Source organism: Megachile rotundata, chromosome 13, assembly GCF_050947335.1.
Source record: "Megachile rotundata isolate GNS110a chromosome 13, iyMegRotu1, whole genome shotgun sequence".
In the NCBI taxonomy this organism is placed as follows: Eukaryota; Metazoa; Arthropoda; class Insecta; order Hymenoptera; family Megachilidae; genus Megachile; species Megachile rotundata.
The window spans coordinates 16,267,618-16,285,305 of record NC_134995.1 but is presented as its reverse complement, the minus strand read 5'-3'; the positions used below and the strand labels follow the sequence as shown (position 1 = coordinate 16,285,305).

General features: G+C 46.1%; 2 protein-coding genes across 5 annotated transcripts in view; one reads left to right on the top strand and one right to left on the bottom strand.

Annotated features, from left to right (window-relative positions):
- Positions 1 to 2,568: 2,568 nt before the first annotated feature.
- Positions 2,569 to 17,688, bottom strand: part of Ance-3 (angiotensin-converting enzyme Ance-3) — a 34,821-nt gene continuing 19,701 nt past the window's right edge. For 2 of the 4 annotated variants that reach the window (XM_012297925.2, XM_012297923.2), the window contains exons 11-13: positions 12,040 to 12,180; positions 5,531 to 5,697; positions 2,569 to 3,465 (exon numbers count right to left, since the gene is read on the bottom strand). In XM_012297925.2, coding sequence (XP_012153315.2) covers positions 3,320 to 3,465; positions 5,531 to 5,697; positions 12,040 to 12,180 — 454 coding nt within the window. In that variant the 3' untranslated portion in view covers positions 2,569 to 3,319. Of the gene's footprint in view, positions 3,466 to 5,530; positions 5,698 to 6,920; positions 7,034 to 12,039; positions 12,181 to 17,688 lie in introns of those variants that run through there. The other 2 variants (XM_012297928.2, XM_076539152.1) reach the window with 2 other exon arrangements.
- On the top strand, positions 15,255 to 17,454 carry LOC100876560 (uncharacterized). The gene is made up of 2 exons (XM_003708606.3): positions 15,255 to 15,412; positions 15,924 to 17,454. The coding sequence occupies exons 1-2, from the start codon at positions 15,401 to 15,403 to the stop codon at positions 16,998 to 17,000; spliced, it is 1,089 nt and encodes a 362-aa protein (XP_003708654.1). The 5' UTR covers positions 15,255 to 15,400; the 3' UTR covers positions 17,001 to 17,454.

The following is a 17,688-nucleotide window of genomic DNA, read 5'->3' as shown; positions in this document are numbered from 1 at the left end:
CTTTACCGTCCCCGTGAACATCGGCTCGGGAAACGTTCAATTAATGTCCCTCGTCGTGACGTCGTGACGTCGTGACACGGCTTTGTACGATTTGGACATAAGGGAATAGAAAGTGAACGGGTTGCATAAATTCGGCACCGTTCGCGTTTAACCCTGAAAAACGCTTTCGAAGCGAGCTAACGCTTTCCAGCTTTTCTTTCCGAACGTAACTATCCGTTTGTTCCAAGAACAGGGACAAACAGGTAATCTAGATCGACAAAGTTAACTGGATTCTGCCGAATGTTTTTCGCCGCGAAAGCGGAATGTCTATGTCCTCCGCTTTGCTCGGATCCTCTGTTTCCGGCTCATAAATTCGCTGGTGTTTGCGGAATACGTAATTCCAACTTTCTTCTTTCTTTTGCCGGAGATACATATGTATACATACAGATTTCGTTTGAAATCAAACTATTCTTTTAGACAATTATTCGAGCGTCTTTTATAAAAGACAATATCGGCGAGTACCATTTAGCGTTCGCCGTTGTACGATTCGTTCTTGAAAATGTTCGCTAAAAATTCCATCGGTCAACGACATAGAATCTGAAATGGTAATAATTTTCGTTAGCGAACAGTCGTATCGTTTTTCGCGGCTTCCGTTACGCGATCGGACGTTCAAAATAGTCTGAAACGAGATATAACCTTGAAATCGCGAAACCGTAGACACGAAATTTACCTATGCGAATATTAATGAGCTATGCGACTGGTCGGCGTCATAAATCGAATATACATAAATAGCCGTTAAAAGGTCGAATATCTTTGCATGACGCAAATTTTACTTTATTTTATTATATATATTCGGCAATAGCGTGTCGTTGTTTTCGTTGTTTCGTTCGATATCGGAAGGTAGAGGAACGCGGATCGCGGCGATACGACAGAGTCGTTACCGGCGAAAGTTGGAACGATCGCGATCGGTGATTCCGTTCGAAAAGAATTACGATCGAACCGGAAACGATCTCCTCCGGGCAGATCTCCTCCGGGCTATTTAGCCCGCATTTCCTCGAGCGAGTTTCTGTCGCGTGCACGCAAGAGCGTTCTTCGAGGGCGTGTGTTCGTGCGTGGACGGTGAAAGTGGACGAGAGGCATTCGTCGAATCGTTGTGCAGACGTTTCGCGGAAATACAGGACTTCCCGGTCTTCCGATTATGCAACTGAACGGACCAGTTTTCGGCCGTCCGCACGAAGCTGCTCGAAATCGAAATCGAAAGCGAAAGGGGCGCCTTGTCTCGGTTCAGTGGCGAACAAACGAGAAAAAGGGAATAAAAGTCGAGAGAAAACGAAAAGAAAAAAAAAAATTACCCTTTAACCTGTCGTGGCCCGAGGCCTCGAAAACCGGCCTGGCAATCGAGATTGACGAGCGAGGCGTGACTTCTCGACCCTTTTCGTCATTCGAGAAACGAAACGGATACTTCTCGTCGTGCAAATGCAACGCCGTGTCGGTAGTTGCTACTCGTCGCCGGATAATTAACTATTCGATCGAATAATTTTCGAGCGCGTATCGTAAATTAATGTCGGTTAAGTAGGAAGTTATATAAATCGAAACAGATCCGTCTTCGTTCGCACGAATCGCTGATTCTCGAGTTACGCGCGTTTGCCACCAAAAACGAATTACGTGTTTCTTATTTTTTTTTTTACCGGAACTTTTCTTCTTTATTCGCGAAGAGAAAGCAACGTTTTAACGAATATTAGTCGACCTTGAATATTCGGGACGCATCGCGAGCGAACGCCAAGAAGAAGATCAGGATCGGGATCGGCAACGGGAGCGGTAGAAGAGCACGTTCGAGAGGTGGGTCCAATAAAAGCATCGTGGCACGTTCGATGATGCAATGACCGTCTTTCGCGCTTGGTTTCCGCATCTTCGCGTTACGCAAGTGGGTGAACCAGTTTCTGGACAGACCACCTTTGTGTAATTATGCCCGAACAAAGCTGTCCACGCAAGAACAATAACGTCTCTTGTCGTGAAAGTCGTCATCCTACACTCCACGAGTCTGACACGCTCTGTCGATTCGTTGGAAAGTTTCAACGGCTTAGTAGCATCCTTGGAAAATGTCACGAGGCGTTGTTTGCGCTGTATACGGAGGTCGCGCGAACGCATCGGTCTTGCGTTCTTCGTTCGTTTCCACTGGTAAAAATACTTAAACCGGTTTATTATACCACTCGACGACAAATAACGTAGCGAATATTCGTAATTAGACGAGTGAAATTTGTCGAGCAGCGTCGAATTTAAGGAAGGCGCGTTTGCGAAATCTCTTCTTTCGTCGCGAGACGACTGTGATTATGACTCTGGTTTGCGGCTCCTTTAATTACGCAACTCTGGTAAACCAATCCCGAGTTTGATCTCGGGGCTCTGCGAGATCCATGAGAACTCGAAATAATAGCTTCCATCGTCGCAGCTTCTCTTTCTGGACGACGAACGATAAAAAAAAGCATCGGTGAATCGCTTTAGCTGTTCGCGAACGAGCCCCGAATTCGATCATTGTCGGTATCGATTCTTTTTGTTAACCCTCGGATAACCGGTCAATGTAACTGTTCGCGATTCCTTTTCGAACAATTTCCGAGTTAGTTTATTCGTTTCCGTATACGTCTTACACTTAACGCGGCATTAGAATAGAAAAATAGCATCATTTTCTAACAGTATAATTTACGCCGGGGAATATACAAGAGGATGGGTGAAAGATACGTGTATTTATCTAACTGGTTAATATTTTTATCGTCGTTCGTTGAAATCTTCGTGGAAAACTAACTTGACATATTTGTAATAATCGATCGATTTCTTTTCTATGAAATTTTCGGGTAAGTTACGTGGGAAGGTAGCGACTCTAATTGCAGATCCGGATTCACGATCATCCTCCTTTCCCTTTCTTTTCCTTCGGCGCGATGCTCGAGCGATCTGTCAGCAGGGCGTAAAACGATTCACGCGCTGCCACGCGAGCTAGTTGTTTAATTACGGGCCGTGTAATTACTTCGTTAACCGTTAAATTAATAAGGAATAGTTAGAAGAGCAACACGCGATTCGAGTATTAACGCGTTCGCTTAATCGGATTTATTTCCGTTCCAGCTGCGTAACAAGTTGATCGCACCCGCACGTTTGGTCATTTATTTGGTTCGTTCGAGCCGATCGAAGGATATCGATCTTCTCCGTTCGGCAAAAGACGAAGGACGAGAGACGAGAGACGAGAGACGAGAGACGGGAGACGAGAAAAGGGAAAGGGAAATTTCGAAACGCTGTAGGCAACCATGTGCTTCGTTCGCGTCCAATTAAGGAAATTTAGGGAAAAATTTCTCTCTTAACGAAGCGTCGAAATCGTTAAGAATATCGCGATGATTCCAGGGAGAATCGTCGTGGGCCGTGTTCTAACAGCTGCGTTGTAAAATCCGCTTCCGTACACTTGTAGACCAGCAGTCTCGATGCTCCGTTTGCAGTAGTCGCCGTCTGAAATGAACGTATAAACGAGTTATCGGTATTTTCCTATCGAGTTGCGAATTTATTTGTTCGAACATTGAAAAATCTATCGTTTTAATCGAAAGAGCGATGCAACGAAATTCGTTATGAACGAGCGTAACCGATCTAATCCGCACGTGCCGTTTTATAATCTTTGCGATAACGCGCTGCTCGAGTTTACGAGCGGTATAGATCGGCATAAAAGTAGTAGAAGATCCGTAAACGAATAAATCTAAAGTGGTAAAAGGATGCTCGTATCGCGGAGATCGATCGATCGGTCCAGTTTCGAAGGAAAGAGAGGTGGAAGAAAGAAGCGGAGAGACGGTAAAGGAAAGGGACAGTATCGCGACCGACAGAGAAATTATACAATTGCCTCTATCTCCTCGTAACGAACGAGTCACGTACGTTTCACGCTTTCCATCGCGTAACATCGATTCTCGGAGACTCGAAACCACGAGTCGAGAATTTTCCTCTTCTTCCCTAACGCTCGAATCGAGATTAAGCGCACGCGGATGTTCGTAAGCGCAAGTTCGAGGCGGATTTCGAGGTGCAACGTGCAATGGAAACGAGAGCGGAGTCGTCGAACGTGCTTCACGACTCTACGTTTCCCTCTTTCTCTTTCCACTTCTGTTTCTCTTCGGCCGTGTTCGTCGCTCGTTTTGCACCTTTAGGTTCACGTCGTTTTCTCGCTCTCCGATTTCGCAAACACGGTCCCACGGGGCCAGAATCGAACAAGCGGCTTTGCATTTTATCACGGAAACCACGATGAAAGTGACGTTTCCTGCGTCAGTTGTACGTGACGAGGGTGAACATTTTCCGTGTGTCAGGTGTTCGCGATCGAACTTGCGGTTTATCGATTGGCTCGATAGAATCACGCTCAATACGTCGATGTACGAGCACCTACGGTTAAATAGCGGCTATATTTATGGGATTAAGTCAAAGCGACTTAATCGTTGTTCCGAGAAACGCGAGTTCGCTCCTAGAAAACGTTTCGTTTAACGTTCGATAGGCTCGCTCGAATTTTACAGATTCTCCAGACAAATGTCGCTTCGTGACTTCGATGTTTCGATAGCTTACGTAACGCTTTCGTTAAATTTACGTCCTCGAATCTTTCTCGGACAGTTACGCTGACAAAAACTTTCTTCGCGGCAAATTGCCGTTTTACAAGTGCAACCAGTTTCTCGCCGATAGAAGATAGAAAGAGAAAAAACAAACGGAACGGTCCGCGAATAGAACGATCAATCAGAGTCGCAACGGATTCGCTCGATAATCCTCCTGGTAATTAGGTCCATCGTACGTGCTCCTTTTTCTCCGTTTACAAGAATTTACGCAACGTGCATCTAGGTGGGCAGTTTGGCAAGATCTGGTTGCCTCGGAGAAGAGCCGTAACACGGTACGGCCAATTCTAATAATTTCCCCGTACACTGGGGATCGTAATTCAGCCGAATGTCGTCACACGTTGAATATTTGTAGCGCTCGACGGTAACTGGCACGTGGGAATTGCAACCTTCAATCTGTTACGGTAGGAAATTGCATAATTTGTAACGAGTTACGATGAAAGGTATCGCGCGAGTACCGTGATACCTACTTACCGTTCGCAGAGATCGCGTCGCGTCGCGTTCCTTGTTTTTTTCCAACTACCGAACGAGGAAAATCGAATCGCTTGAAACACCGTACCGGTCGAACGAGGAAGCGGAAAATTAAACGGCTCGACAAAACGATATAAGAACCGATCGCGTCGAATCGAAATTTACTAAGTTTTACATTTTTCGATCATTAATTCGATTTCGAATGATCGTTCACCGTTGATATTTGTCGAATTACGTAAGACCGCGCGTAATTATTTCTCGCGATGAAACGGATTCGTTCGGGGTTAGCACGCTCTCCAATTAGTTTGGATAATCGAGTTTCCTAACCGTGACGCACGAGAGAAGAGTGTTCGAGAGAAGAAAGCCGAGGTTAGACGGATTTGCACGTGCAGCAAAAGGGATCGTATAGAATATAAAGCAGAGTTAGATGTACGGGATATGTAGGGTAGTAAAAATCGCTTTCTCACCGTACGACCAGCCCACCACGTCTCCGGTTCTCAGGTTCTCCGTTCTCAGCCAGTCTTCGAGAGGCCTGAAGTACTCCCTGAGCGCGGACGCGTCCAATCTGTCCTCGCCGATCGCTTCTTGTAGCGTTTCTTGCCACGGGATCGACGAGCCTCTTTCCATTATCTTTCTGTCGAACATAAGAAAAATTCTTTACCGAAGGTTTATCGAAGAATCATTTTCAGAAATTGACAAGTAATCGGAGGACGCGTTCGCTTTCTAGCTGTGCCGCCTGCGCCATTGCAACAGCACGTTCCGCTGGTACAATAGAAAAATGTCGCGGCGCGGCGGCGGAAAATTGGCGGGGAACTGGAAAAGGGAGAAAAATAAAGACAGCTTCGTAACGAGCCTCCTTTTACGACCTAACCGCGCCGCGATCATCTTAATTAGCAAATCTTTGCCAATCGGCCGTGTGCCAGAGGCGTCCGAGTATCTAGTTTCTCGCTCGATTCTTCCTACCAGTTAATATCTACCGCCTTACGAGAACGAATGAATATCTCGTCGGCACTCTTCTTCCTGTTTCTTTCGAACGCCGTCGTTTCCGGTTGTAATTTCGCTTCAAGTTCTCGCGCGAACTGTCTGCTTTTGCTTCGGAACTCGATGGCAGATTATTTTTCAAGGTTTCCTTCGGTATTTTTATCGCGAAATTGTTCGAATAACGGGTAACGCGCGACAAAGTATTATCGAAGAAAAATTAATCGACGTCGTGTAAAGTACGATAAAACGTTGCTATATTCGGTTTAAGTTGGCGACAAAGGGGGCCGTTTTCCTGTTTCCGTGAAAGGTACATTGCGGGGATTCCGGGGATAGGCGATATATCTCGTTCGTAATTCTGATACGATGTTCATTGCTGGTTACATAAACCGAATTCGATCCGAGACTTATTCTTTCGTGTAACAGCGTTATGTCGAGGTTGCTCGAGGTTTAAGGGAAAGAGGATCGAAACCTTTCGATTGTATAGCCGCTATATTAGCCGTATCTCCCGTGCACCTTGCATAAGAAGGTAGTTGGTTATCGATGATTGTCATCGTTATGTGGCAACTGCAGTGTAATTGAAACTGCTGGTAAGGTTGAAAATTCTATCGTTCTCGATTTCACGTTTTTCGCGTAGGCGCGCTACGATTCTACGCTCGAGTATTTACCTTCCAAGTACTTCGCTCTCGGTTAAGATTTTCGTGCACTCTCGACTTATCGTAGACACGTTAGCTTAATCGATTCCGTCAAGTTCTCCGGCAAGGAATCGAATTGACAGCATCCAGCGTTGCGAAACACGTAACAGGAAAGTGGTGATTTCGCCAGCGATTGCCGGAAATTCAGCGCGGACTGTCGATATAAATTGCATCGAGGACATACCGAAATGTTGTTAGCCGTCTGGTCGATTCCCACGAAGCACGAAATACGGAAGGCGTGGCAGCGTCTCGAAGGAACCGGAAGAGAAGGTCGTCGGGTGGCTTGCATTCGCGTCGCTTTCGAAAAAACAACTGGCGTTATGTCACGTTTAATATCGGCCGCATTTTCGCGTCGCGGCTTTTCTCGTCATCGTTAATTACCATTCGATTCGTTTCGTTTTACGTTCGTTCTCTTCTGTTAGGTGCACGAGTAAATAGTAATTAAAAGGGAAGCAATTTATGTCGCTGCGAATTGTTCGAACAATTCGCCGCGAGAAGCTTCGCTCTCGAGTTGCCATAGCGATATTGATCGTTCGAAATTTAGCCAACGGATCGTAGTCGTTCGAGGGTCTTGGAGTTCTCGAAATTTCACGATACCTTAACCTTAGTCGATTTGACTCGGTTGTTTCGAAACGGCGAGGTTTCGAGCTAGTCTTAGTCGCCGAGCGATTTACACTCGATTACACGTAAAATCGAGTCACGATTTTCGAGTCGTTCGTTCTACGCTTTAAAAGCGATCCAAGACACCGCTCTGTGGGAAACGCGTGTCATTTGGTTGATCGGTTTTGCGCGGCAACGGCCCGATCGAGACCTTCACTGGTCCACGATAGGACCGAGAGCGAGGTTTTAACACGCGGTAAATAGTTCGGTGTGGCAATTGTTTCTGTTATTATTGGAAAGTATTTTATTTTGTAGATTAATTTCGCTTTAACTGTATCGATAGACTGTACCGAGAAATTTTTATCGAGCAGAATTATAATCGGAAGTGTTTGCGGATTATATGTTTGCGGGCAGTCCTGTTTCGCCTAACGAACGCGCTGAAATTCCAAATATTTCGTAATCGAAAGGAGCAAGTATTTTAGGAGCTAGGTCGACTTGCTTATAATGAAATTCCTGCTGATCGCGCGAATCATCGGATCGGGAGGCTTAATTCGATCCCATAGGCTATAGGCCATAGACTTTCGAAACGCATCTGTCGCCTCGCGGGCGCCTCGCGGGCGCCTCGCGGGCGCCGATCTGTCAGCGTTCAAGGCCAGATTCTCCGTTTCCATGAATCCCAACTAATTTCTGAATAATCACGGCGATTAAGTATCGATGGCTTGTTCGATTATGGAACCTCGAGCAATTCGATATCGGTTGACTCGATCGGTCGTTCGCGATCCTTGAATCCGGATCGACAGAAAGATTCAAGCATTTCTTGCTTCGAAAAGTTGCATGCCTCCTTTTTCATCGTATTCGATTACACGCTGTTTGTGCGCTACCTCGCGCAAACCGTCTTACAGTCACGGTTTATTTGTTCGACGATTACGGACATTACCGCGATGATTATTGAAAACACAGTGTACTCGTCGTTATTGGTACGTTGCAGTAATTACCTCTATTAACCCTTTCAAGTGAGCGACGACTATATCGATCGAAATTTCTGGTTTATACGCTCTAAGTGTTTGCTCGCTTAGCACGCGCGTCTTGCGCTACCCGTTTATATCCTTTTTAATGTTCGAACTGTGATTAGTCATCGAATTATCTGTCAATTAAGAACCGCTCGAATATAGATCGTTGAAACAATTGGACCTCGTAACTTGAAATATACATAAATCGTTCGCGTAATATTCGTCCCCGTTGACGGAGGATCGAATCGGAGCATTTTCAGAACAGATAAATCACGATTTAAGATCGACGCGTTTCAGGAAGCTGCAATCCGACGCGGGACGCCGAGAAATCTTTCCCTGGATACGATCTCACCGTTGGTCTTTTCTTTTCCGCGAGTAGAGTTACACGTAAAACGGAAGTAGAACGCGTAACAAACCAGACAGTCGCGAGGCCGCGCGTTTCTTCGCGACGCGGCGCGACGCGGCGCGACGCGGCGTAGCTCGCGGCGGTCGAACGACAAACGCGACGCGCCGCAATCGGTTTCGTAACGCGCCACCGCCGACGGATCGTCCTTCGATTACAGGAAGTCCGGTCGAACGATTGCCCGAATCTATCGATCCTCTGCTCGAACAGCGAATACTTTCTTCTTTTCGTTAAATTTTTCGTTAAATTCGCGGAAATTCTCTCGTTTCGATGAAATTACTGAATCGGGATTAACGAAGCGATAATCGGTCATAAATATAAGTCTGGTAACATAAACTGGATGGTAGAGCGAATAAATTCGATTCGGGAACGAAACGATTCTACCGGGGACTAATTAAAACGACGGGTACGTCCGTTTTCGCGGTGACATTTAACGCGTTAACGAACACGTTATGCAACTTAGCTCGCAACGCTTTGAAAACCTACGAAACTCGATCGAACGTTCTACCCTTCGAGAAAAGAAAAGGCACGACGTTTCGATGCCGCCTATCACGTAATTATTTTACAAGCAACATTTCATAATCGTAGGAGTAAACGCGCATTTATACGACACGGTGAACAGGTACATGTTCCGGGCGCTAACGTTAGATACTCCCAAGAGATAGAAGCGATTTATTATCGCGAACTTGCTATCCTGACAGCTGTATCTCGCTTTTAATTGCTTGTTCGCGGGATTTCTTCATTCTTTTCGACTCGATGCGACGCGACTCGACGCGACGCGAAGAAAGAGGATCAAACGGTTTGGCACGTGGCACGATTTCATGTCGGATTTTCATGGAATTCCTGGAATCGTTGCTTCGGACGAATCGAGCGGGTATCGAGAGACGGAAAATTGGCAAAGAAATTGCGGAACCGAATAAAAGGTTTCCCTCTCGTTCACCCGGATTACGTTTCGCTAGATTGTCAAGGGATCGATATAATACGACTCTCGATTCTATCCCGTTCACGATATTTCCGTTCGACTATATACGCGCGTATACTGTACAACCTAGGAGCCTTTGTTTTCTGCTCGCTCCAACGTTTCATCTAATATTTTCTAGATTTCTTTAGCTCTCGGATCTTTCCAATTGAAAATGAGCCGAACAAGATCGCTAACAAGAATCTAACGTCTATATGTCCGGCGCACGCGTCGCAGTTTCTATCTAACGATATATCTCCGGATATACCGATGTAAATGTTTCTCGATGCTTAATAAAAGCTGTCGTCTGTTTCAGGCGATATATGTATATTACTTCGGCGAGTCACCGATTCCGACGACGCGACGAGTGAAAGCGTAGATGGACGTAACCGCTTAACTATTACGCACCAAGAGCAATGTTTATTTTTCTCCTCGTTTCTATTTGCCGCAAAGTTAGTTGATCTTCTAATAAAATGGACAATTAAATATTATTTTCGTTGGAAGTTCGATCGAACGTAACATGCGTCGATTCCTTTCGATAGTTGTTCGTACTTTTGAAAAGTCGGTTTACCGATCGCATGAACCGAGGGCAGACTACTGTGAATTATTAATCGATCTTCTCTCACGGAACACGATCGGGAATTCCATTTTTGCTATGCGATCAGATATTTCTGTCGTCTGTTTTCCATAATTTACCGATAAAAAAGAAGAAGAGAAGAAGAGAGAAGGATGTAAATTCGACGAAGACGAAACGGGTCCAGTTTCGATATTTTCCTACCTTCTGTTCGGTCTCCGCTTATTTGGCTACTTCGAAATTTTTCGAAATCTATAAGCCGATACTTATTCAAGGTTAACGCGACACCGATTGCAACATCTTCGCCGATGTATTCGAATGATCTTGTCGCAACGATTGCGAAAAATTCAAGAATTAGTCGATAATGTCAAAGATTGTTTAATAGTCCAGCTCGTATTGCGAAATCGCTCGTCTTTGTGCTCTAGCACAAAGATATTATCTCGTCAAGATCGCGCTATATAAAATCCTCCGCTGCCAATTAATTAATTAATTAAAAGATCGAATCTTGTAAACGTGTACGATTGCGCGTATCACGAAAGAAACTTGTGTCGAAATATGTTCAGGTTGTTCGATAGATTTACTCTGGGACCGACGAACTTGAAGGAATAGAGTATCGTAGCGAAGGTTTTCGTGTTATTTTCGGTTAAGAAACTTTTCGTCGACTGGAAATTTCCTAATATCGGCATTTTCCGAATATCGGTATTTCCAAATATCGTAGACGGATTACGAATTACAAAAGTAAACGGTGTAGGGCGAACGAGAGCGGTTCTCGAGTAGGTAAATATCTGAACGTTGTTGTACCGTAACCGTGTTATACGGAACGAAGACGCGAGGACGAAAGTTCCTGGCCTATTTTTAGAGCGATATCGCAAAAGGTACAGCGCTTCCACGTTTCTCACGGACTCGAATTGGCCTTGAATTTCAAATAGGTCGAAATGTCAGAACCCTTTCTTTAGAAAACTTTCAAAGACGTTGTTCGCGCAGAAATCCGGTCGGATGCCTTCCGCGTGATTTAATCTGGCAAAAACGTCCGATGAACGCGTTCGAAAATCCTTCGAGTCCAAAGGATGTTTCGTTTTTCGAGGATGGTTTTACTTCTTGTTACTTTTGCTCTTTAGCTATTCCTTTCGTAATTCATTTTTGACTCGATATTTTTCACGATTTCGACGTTCGAGTACGATTTACGTGTTTCACGGTATACGCGTGTATGTATATGACATTTTACAAATGATGTTCGCGTTCACAGAAATATCGAGGCGAGCTTGTTTCGTCATCGAATCTCTTGATGGATCGCGCGCATCCAGCATCGTGGAGAAATAAATATTGATCGCGTCGATGAAAAATCGTTGATTTCGCTTTATTCGAATTATTGGTAAATCCTTCCGCTCAATTGCACTTTCGCGAACAAGCTTTTAACCGCGAGTGTTTCTTTCACCATATCGGCCACCGATCAGGGCTCGTTAAACGAATAAATAAATATCGCGGTTCTGGAGGAAAAAATGTGTTGTTTTCAAACCCGACAGAAAAAAACAAGAATGCGTTACATAAACGTTTAAAAATGTGGCAAAAACACAAAAGTGGTTTTCGTTAAGAAAGAGAGACGAATCGTTCTCGAATTCGTTAGAAAGTACGCGTTTCGTAAATCTACGCTTTTCGATCGATTATTTAATCGTTTATTCCGTCGAGTCAACTTTCCATTAACACGTTAGTTATCGAAATAGTTTACCAAATGAAATAAGGAGATATCCTTCCACTCACCCCAAGATCCTTCCAGCTTCCGGACTCCTGTAGAAGTCGCACCTGTGCAGTGGTCTTCTAGGATCATCGACGTACCTCTGTCCAGCTGCTTGACAAAGTGCTCGATACAATTGGAACTGGAGAACGCCGGCAACAAAGTTCCTGTCGAACGCGAACAAAGAAAAATTACATTCGATGTCGCTCGTGTCCGCGAGGCAAGATAACTTGGAAAAAGAAAATTTTCGCATCGGCCCGGGTTTCGCGATAAAATTTCGGGAAAACTCTAAGACGCTCGGTTATCTCGTTCGGGGGTTAAACCAGGGGTTTAACGACCGTCGTTCCAGTGACTTTTTGCGAACCTTGAAGAAATCGCGACGTCTACTCAAGGCCAGTGTCATCGAGGTCGCTTAGGATTCGTTTTAACGAGATACCGGAGCAACGCTGCTTCTCGGTCCGTGTTCGCCTTGTCGGAAACAGGAGGAAGCGAAAGGGAAAGAGAAAGAGAAAGACAGAAATCGAAAGGACCGGTTACCATTTCACCGGGACTCTTCATCGACGACGACCTTTACGTAATAAAACGCGAGACTGTCCCTCCATGCTCGTCTACTTTCCATCGAGAACGGGCCAGGCCGTCTTGAAAACTGTTACGACCGCGATTCGCGAAAGCGAAGAATGTCGTCTGGATGATCGGCAGTTTCATAACGATCGTTAATCGCGGAGTCCGAGCGTTTTTATTCGTTGGAATTTTTGTTGGTTCCCGCGCGAACCAACAAAATCTTTTTCGGCTTTCTTATTTTTAAACATTTTTCTTTTTTCCCTGGACACACGGAAATCACGCTGTCTTCCTTTTTCGACGAAGGAAAGCGTGCAAGTTTTGTCATTGTTCGGTATCGGGTATGGCGATTGCACCATCAGGACATTAATTCCGTTTAACGAGGAGAGATTTCGAAGGACTCGAAACGTGTTCGTTTCATACGTTTTATACGTTTTATACGTTTTATACGCGTAACGAGGCTCGAAAACGCTTAAAGAACTTATCGTTTAATCGTGCACCATTAACGTAACCGATCGCTATCGTTGCTTCGTTCGAAACTGTTACTCGCATCTTGCGCGACGGAATAACATCTCGATAGATGTCACCTTTTTCCGCGCTATTTTTATACGTTAAATAAGATAGCTAAACTATCTTTTATGTAGGGAAGAATTATTATGAACGATTATGTAGGGCAGAATGCGCGTGGCAGGGAAATTTTATCGATCGACCTTTAAAATCTACCCACCTGGATAGCCACGATAGAGAGAAGATAATTTTCTGCGAATCGCGTATCGATGCAAGGCGAGGAAAACGAAACGGCATCGACGATAATCGAAATCAAGGCAAAGTCCTTTCCGTGAATGGCAGGTCTCGTGATTCATCGAATAACGACCGCGCAAACTTTTACGGGCAAATCGATCGTCCTTAACGGTCGGAAGAGCCGAGGATCTCCGGACTCGAATATTAGGTAACCGTTTGATCAGCTTCGACGAGATTCTACTACGTTCGAATGTCGCTTGTTTCTTTCAGACTGTTTCAGGACATCGTGTTCCGTTTCGTATTCTCCGTACACTAAAAATACCGATAAATTCTAATTTGATCAATCGCTAGCTATGCTTGCGAGTACCGTGTTTCTATGCGTTCTATCTGTACGCGTTAGTTGATTAGTTACGTCATCCTCTGGCAGGATAGCCAGAAAGACGGATAATATTCTAATAAAACGTCTTGCCAGGCCGGTGTTCTCGTAGGCGTACATGGAAGAAAACGGAACCGGGGTCGTTGAGGAAAAAAGGAGAGGGAAATCGTGACGCAGGACCGCGTGTCTCATGAAAGGGAGTAATGGTTGCACCCACGAGATTGGCAGCGGATAAATCCTATCGGAACGAGAGAGACAGGGAGAGAGAAAGAGAGGGGAAAAGAGAGAGCCTTACGTTAACGTGTACACGGTACACGTAATCGAGCCAGGTCGCCTCGAGAGGAAGGACGAGAACGGAACGGCTAACGGAGAAAGGGAAGAGCATCGAATCGACGACTGGCTGCAACGATCCAATTGTACCGAGATATCGCCCTGGGCTAAACAACTTTTGGATACGTCGAAAAAAATCATTTGAATTGACCGAATTGCGAAAGTTCGATATCGATGGATCAAGTTTGAACCGCTTTCGAAAGGACTCGAGAGGGTCCACGACGGAACGAAGAGAAACAACCTCCGACAGGCAAATTACGAGAGGATAATTGAAACAGCGACGCGTAGGAACGCGAATAACGCGCAGCAGGAAGTCGAAGCTGCGAACGAAGGACGAAGGAAGATCGATGCAACGAGACCCAGAGAGATTTTGCCGTTTTGCCGTTTTGCCGCGTCACGTACACGAAACTCTCTGCTCACGAATGCGGCTGTCACGATTCTCGAAAGCGTCGATCAAATGATTTTAGTATCGTTCGAGGGTTTCAGCGACTCGAAGCTTCAGCGAGCGATTTCTGGTTCGTACTCGGTACGCGACAGAATAGATGAAAGTAGGTTAAGAACACGATGATTCCAATTACCGAAGCATTCTCGTCGAATAAAATAATCATCCACTCCTACGTTTGACGCGCTGCGACGTCTTAAGACGGCGCATTCGCGTACAGCGAATACACGATACCTTTAAAGCATCGAAAAAGTATTTTCCACTGCTTAATTATCTAGCAAGTCACGGCTCTTCACGGCTCGTTCCAACACCTAAGACTTTCGCCGATAAATGTTGTTAAATATCGAAGAAAATTAGCATCCTAATATCCAGTTAGACCTTGCTCGAACCAAAATATAGCAACTAACGTTCCGACGAACTAATTTACTAGAGAATCGGAAAAATAAATCCAATCTCTCGTCGACGAGATCGACTACGAAACGCGACTGAACGCGTGCAAAGGTGTTTGCGCGAAATGCTCAGCCGCGAATGCGATGAATCGGTCGAAAAGAAGGAAAAAGATGACGACAAAAGATATTAAAAGTTGAAATATATCGACGGTTTAACGGTCGAAAGACGTATCGGAGGGTATCGAACGGAGTATCCGCGTAACGACGGCATATAACGCGGGTGGGGATCCCGCGAACGAAGAAGAAAACGAAACTGTTGCCCAAGGAGAGGGACGTTTTCGAGAGGCGTGGGGAGGAGAGTCGTGTGTCCCAAAGGGGAGTGGTAGCCGATCGTGGTCGTTCTACGCGAACAAAGAGGTGTAACGTGGGGGGTAGGTGAGTTGGGCCCGGGTGGCGAAGGCGAAAGTATGCCGCGTATATAAGGCGACGAACCGACGGCAATCAGCATCCAGTTCACTTCTGGACGCACCTGGAATATCTCGGAAGCAAAAATGAGATTTCTGGTACGTGCTCGTAACGAACGCGAAATCGAAGGAGGATCAAGTGACGCGGATAGGACGCGTTCCGTCGATCAGTGAACGATTTCTACGAAGGGTGTGCCTCCCGGTTTCGTTCTCCGTTATGCCGCTTTCCGATACGGGACATAGCATTCCTTTCGAACCGGTCGATTACGTGGCCGATTTTCCGATAATCGAAATACCATTTTCAAATTCTCGAGTCGCGCAGTGATTTCGATCAGATTTCAAAATTTATCCAAATTTTCCTTATCGGCTCGTTTGAAAATCGTCAGATAAGGAAAGAGCTTGTTCGCAATTTGGAAAACATGAAACTAGTAACGAGATTAAGGGTTAGATTCGGCGGACGAACATAGAAGCGGTTAGGGGAGAAAGATATTGGGTCGTGACCGATCGTGGGCTACTCGAACATAAACCTTTTCGAGCGACGGACGCGATTAGAGTCGAACCGTTTTCGTTCGACGTCGAAAATATTAACGTCTCGAATGGTGGTTTGCAGGTGTACGCGACAGCGATCGGCCTGCTGGTCTCGTCCGTATGGGCGGAGGAGAAGAGCGAGAAAGCGGAGGCATCGGTGGACGAGAAAGCAACCAAGAAACAAGAAAAACGTGGTCTGTTGGGTCTCGGTTACGGCTACAGCTACGACGGAGGTTACGATATCGGCGCAGGTGGACACGGTGGTCTGGAACTGAGCGGCGGATACGGTCACCTGGGATACTCCGGAGGTTACGGAGGACACATTCTGGACGCGGGACACGAGCACGTGAAGACCGTGACCGTGGTGAAGAACGTGGCCGTTCCGTACCCCGTGGAGAAGCACGTGCCTTATCCCGTGGAAAAGCCGGTACCGTACCCGGTGAAGGTTCCGGTACCGCAGCCGTATCCCGTCGAGAAACCCTACCCGGTGAAGGTCCTGGTGAAAGTTCCGGTGCACGTACCGCAGCCTTACCCCGTGGAGAAGAAGGTTCCGTACCCAGTCCATGTGCCCGTTGACCGTCCGTATCCCGTAAAAGTTTTGGTACCTCAGCCTTACCCGGTCGAGAAGCACATTCCTTACCCGGTGAAGGTCCCCGTACCTCAACCGTACCCCGTCGAGAAGCCCGTCCCGGTGCCCGTAAAAGTTCCGGTCCATATACCGGCGCCCTATCCAGTGGAAAGATTGGTTCCAATCAAGGTTCCCGTCGATCGTCCTGTTCACGTGCCGGTACCTAAACCCTACCCCGTGCACATCGAAAGACCCGTGCCGTACCCCGTGGAGAAACCAGTGCCCGTAGCCGTCAAGGTACCCGTCGACAGACCGTATCCTGTACCCGTCGAGAAGCCGTACCCTGTCGCGGTTAAGGTACCCGTGCCGCAACCGTACCCGGTCGAGAGGCCTGTACCCTATCCCGTGGAGAGACCGGTACCCGTCGAAGTCAAGGTTCCGGTAGACAGACCGTATCCCGTACACATCGAGCGACCGGTACCTTATCCGGTCGAGAAGCCTGTACCGGTTCCCATCAAAGTACCGGTAGCTGTTCCTGTTCACCATCACGATAGCGGTCACGATTGGGCGGGTAGCCATGGTTATCATTAATCGCGAAATTGGAATCGTACTGGCTCGGTCAGGACCAAGCGGATGACCAACCGCCAGTCGACGTCTTTAGCTAACACAGGGAACAAAGAGAAAGAGAGAAAAATGAAGAGTGAGAAAGAGAGAACGAGAAGAGGAAGAAGAAAGAGATGAAGAGATAGAAAAACGTGAACGAGTCGAAGGACGATGTCCATAACAGCCTTCTTCTTGTACCTGGATCGGGCGACGAGGAAGGACTTCCGACGGCGAACCGAGTCGCTTCGAAGGGCGGGCTTTTGCTAACGGTGGATCGTATTCGGTCCTCGCGTCGAAAGGACCGAATGGATCCACACTCGGAGGCTGTCTTTAATGTCCTTCGCTCGGAAACAGCTCGCTTATTTCATCTTTTTTTTTTTACCGATATAGCAGAATACATGTATTTTTCTACCAACTATAAATATTAATATTCTAAAGTATACGTTTCGTCGTGTTCTTTCTGTTTCTCTGTTCACGAATTTCATCGTTCCCTTCGGATCGACCTTTCCTTTCCGTCGTTCTAGCACCCTTGCGATTCTTTCGAGGAAGCGAGTTAATGGAAATATCATAGCGAACCCGTCACGATCGAACGATCGCTTTCCTTTAATTATCATATATATTTTTTTTCACTTTAATTCGATAGACAGAAATAAATACAAGCTTTCCACACGGAACT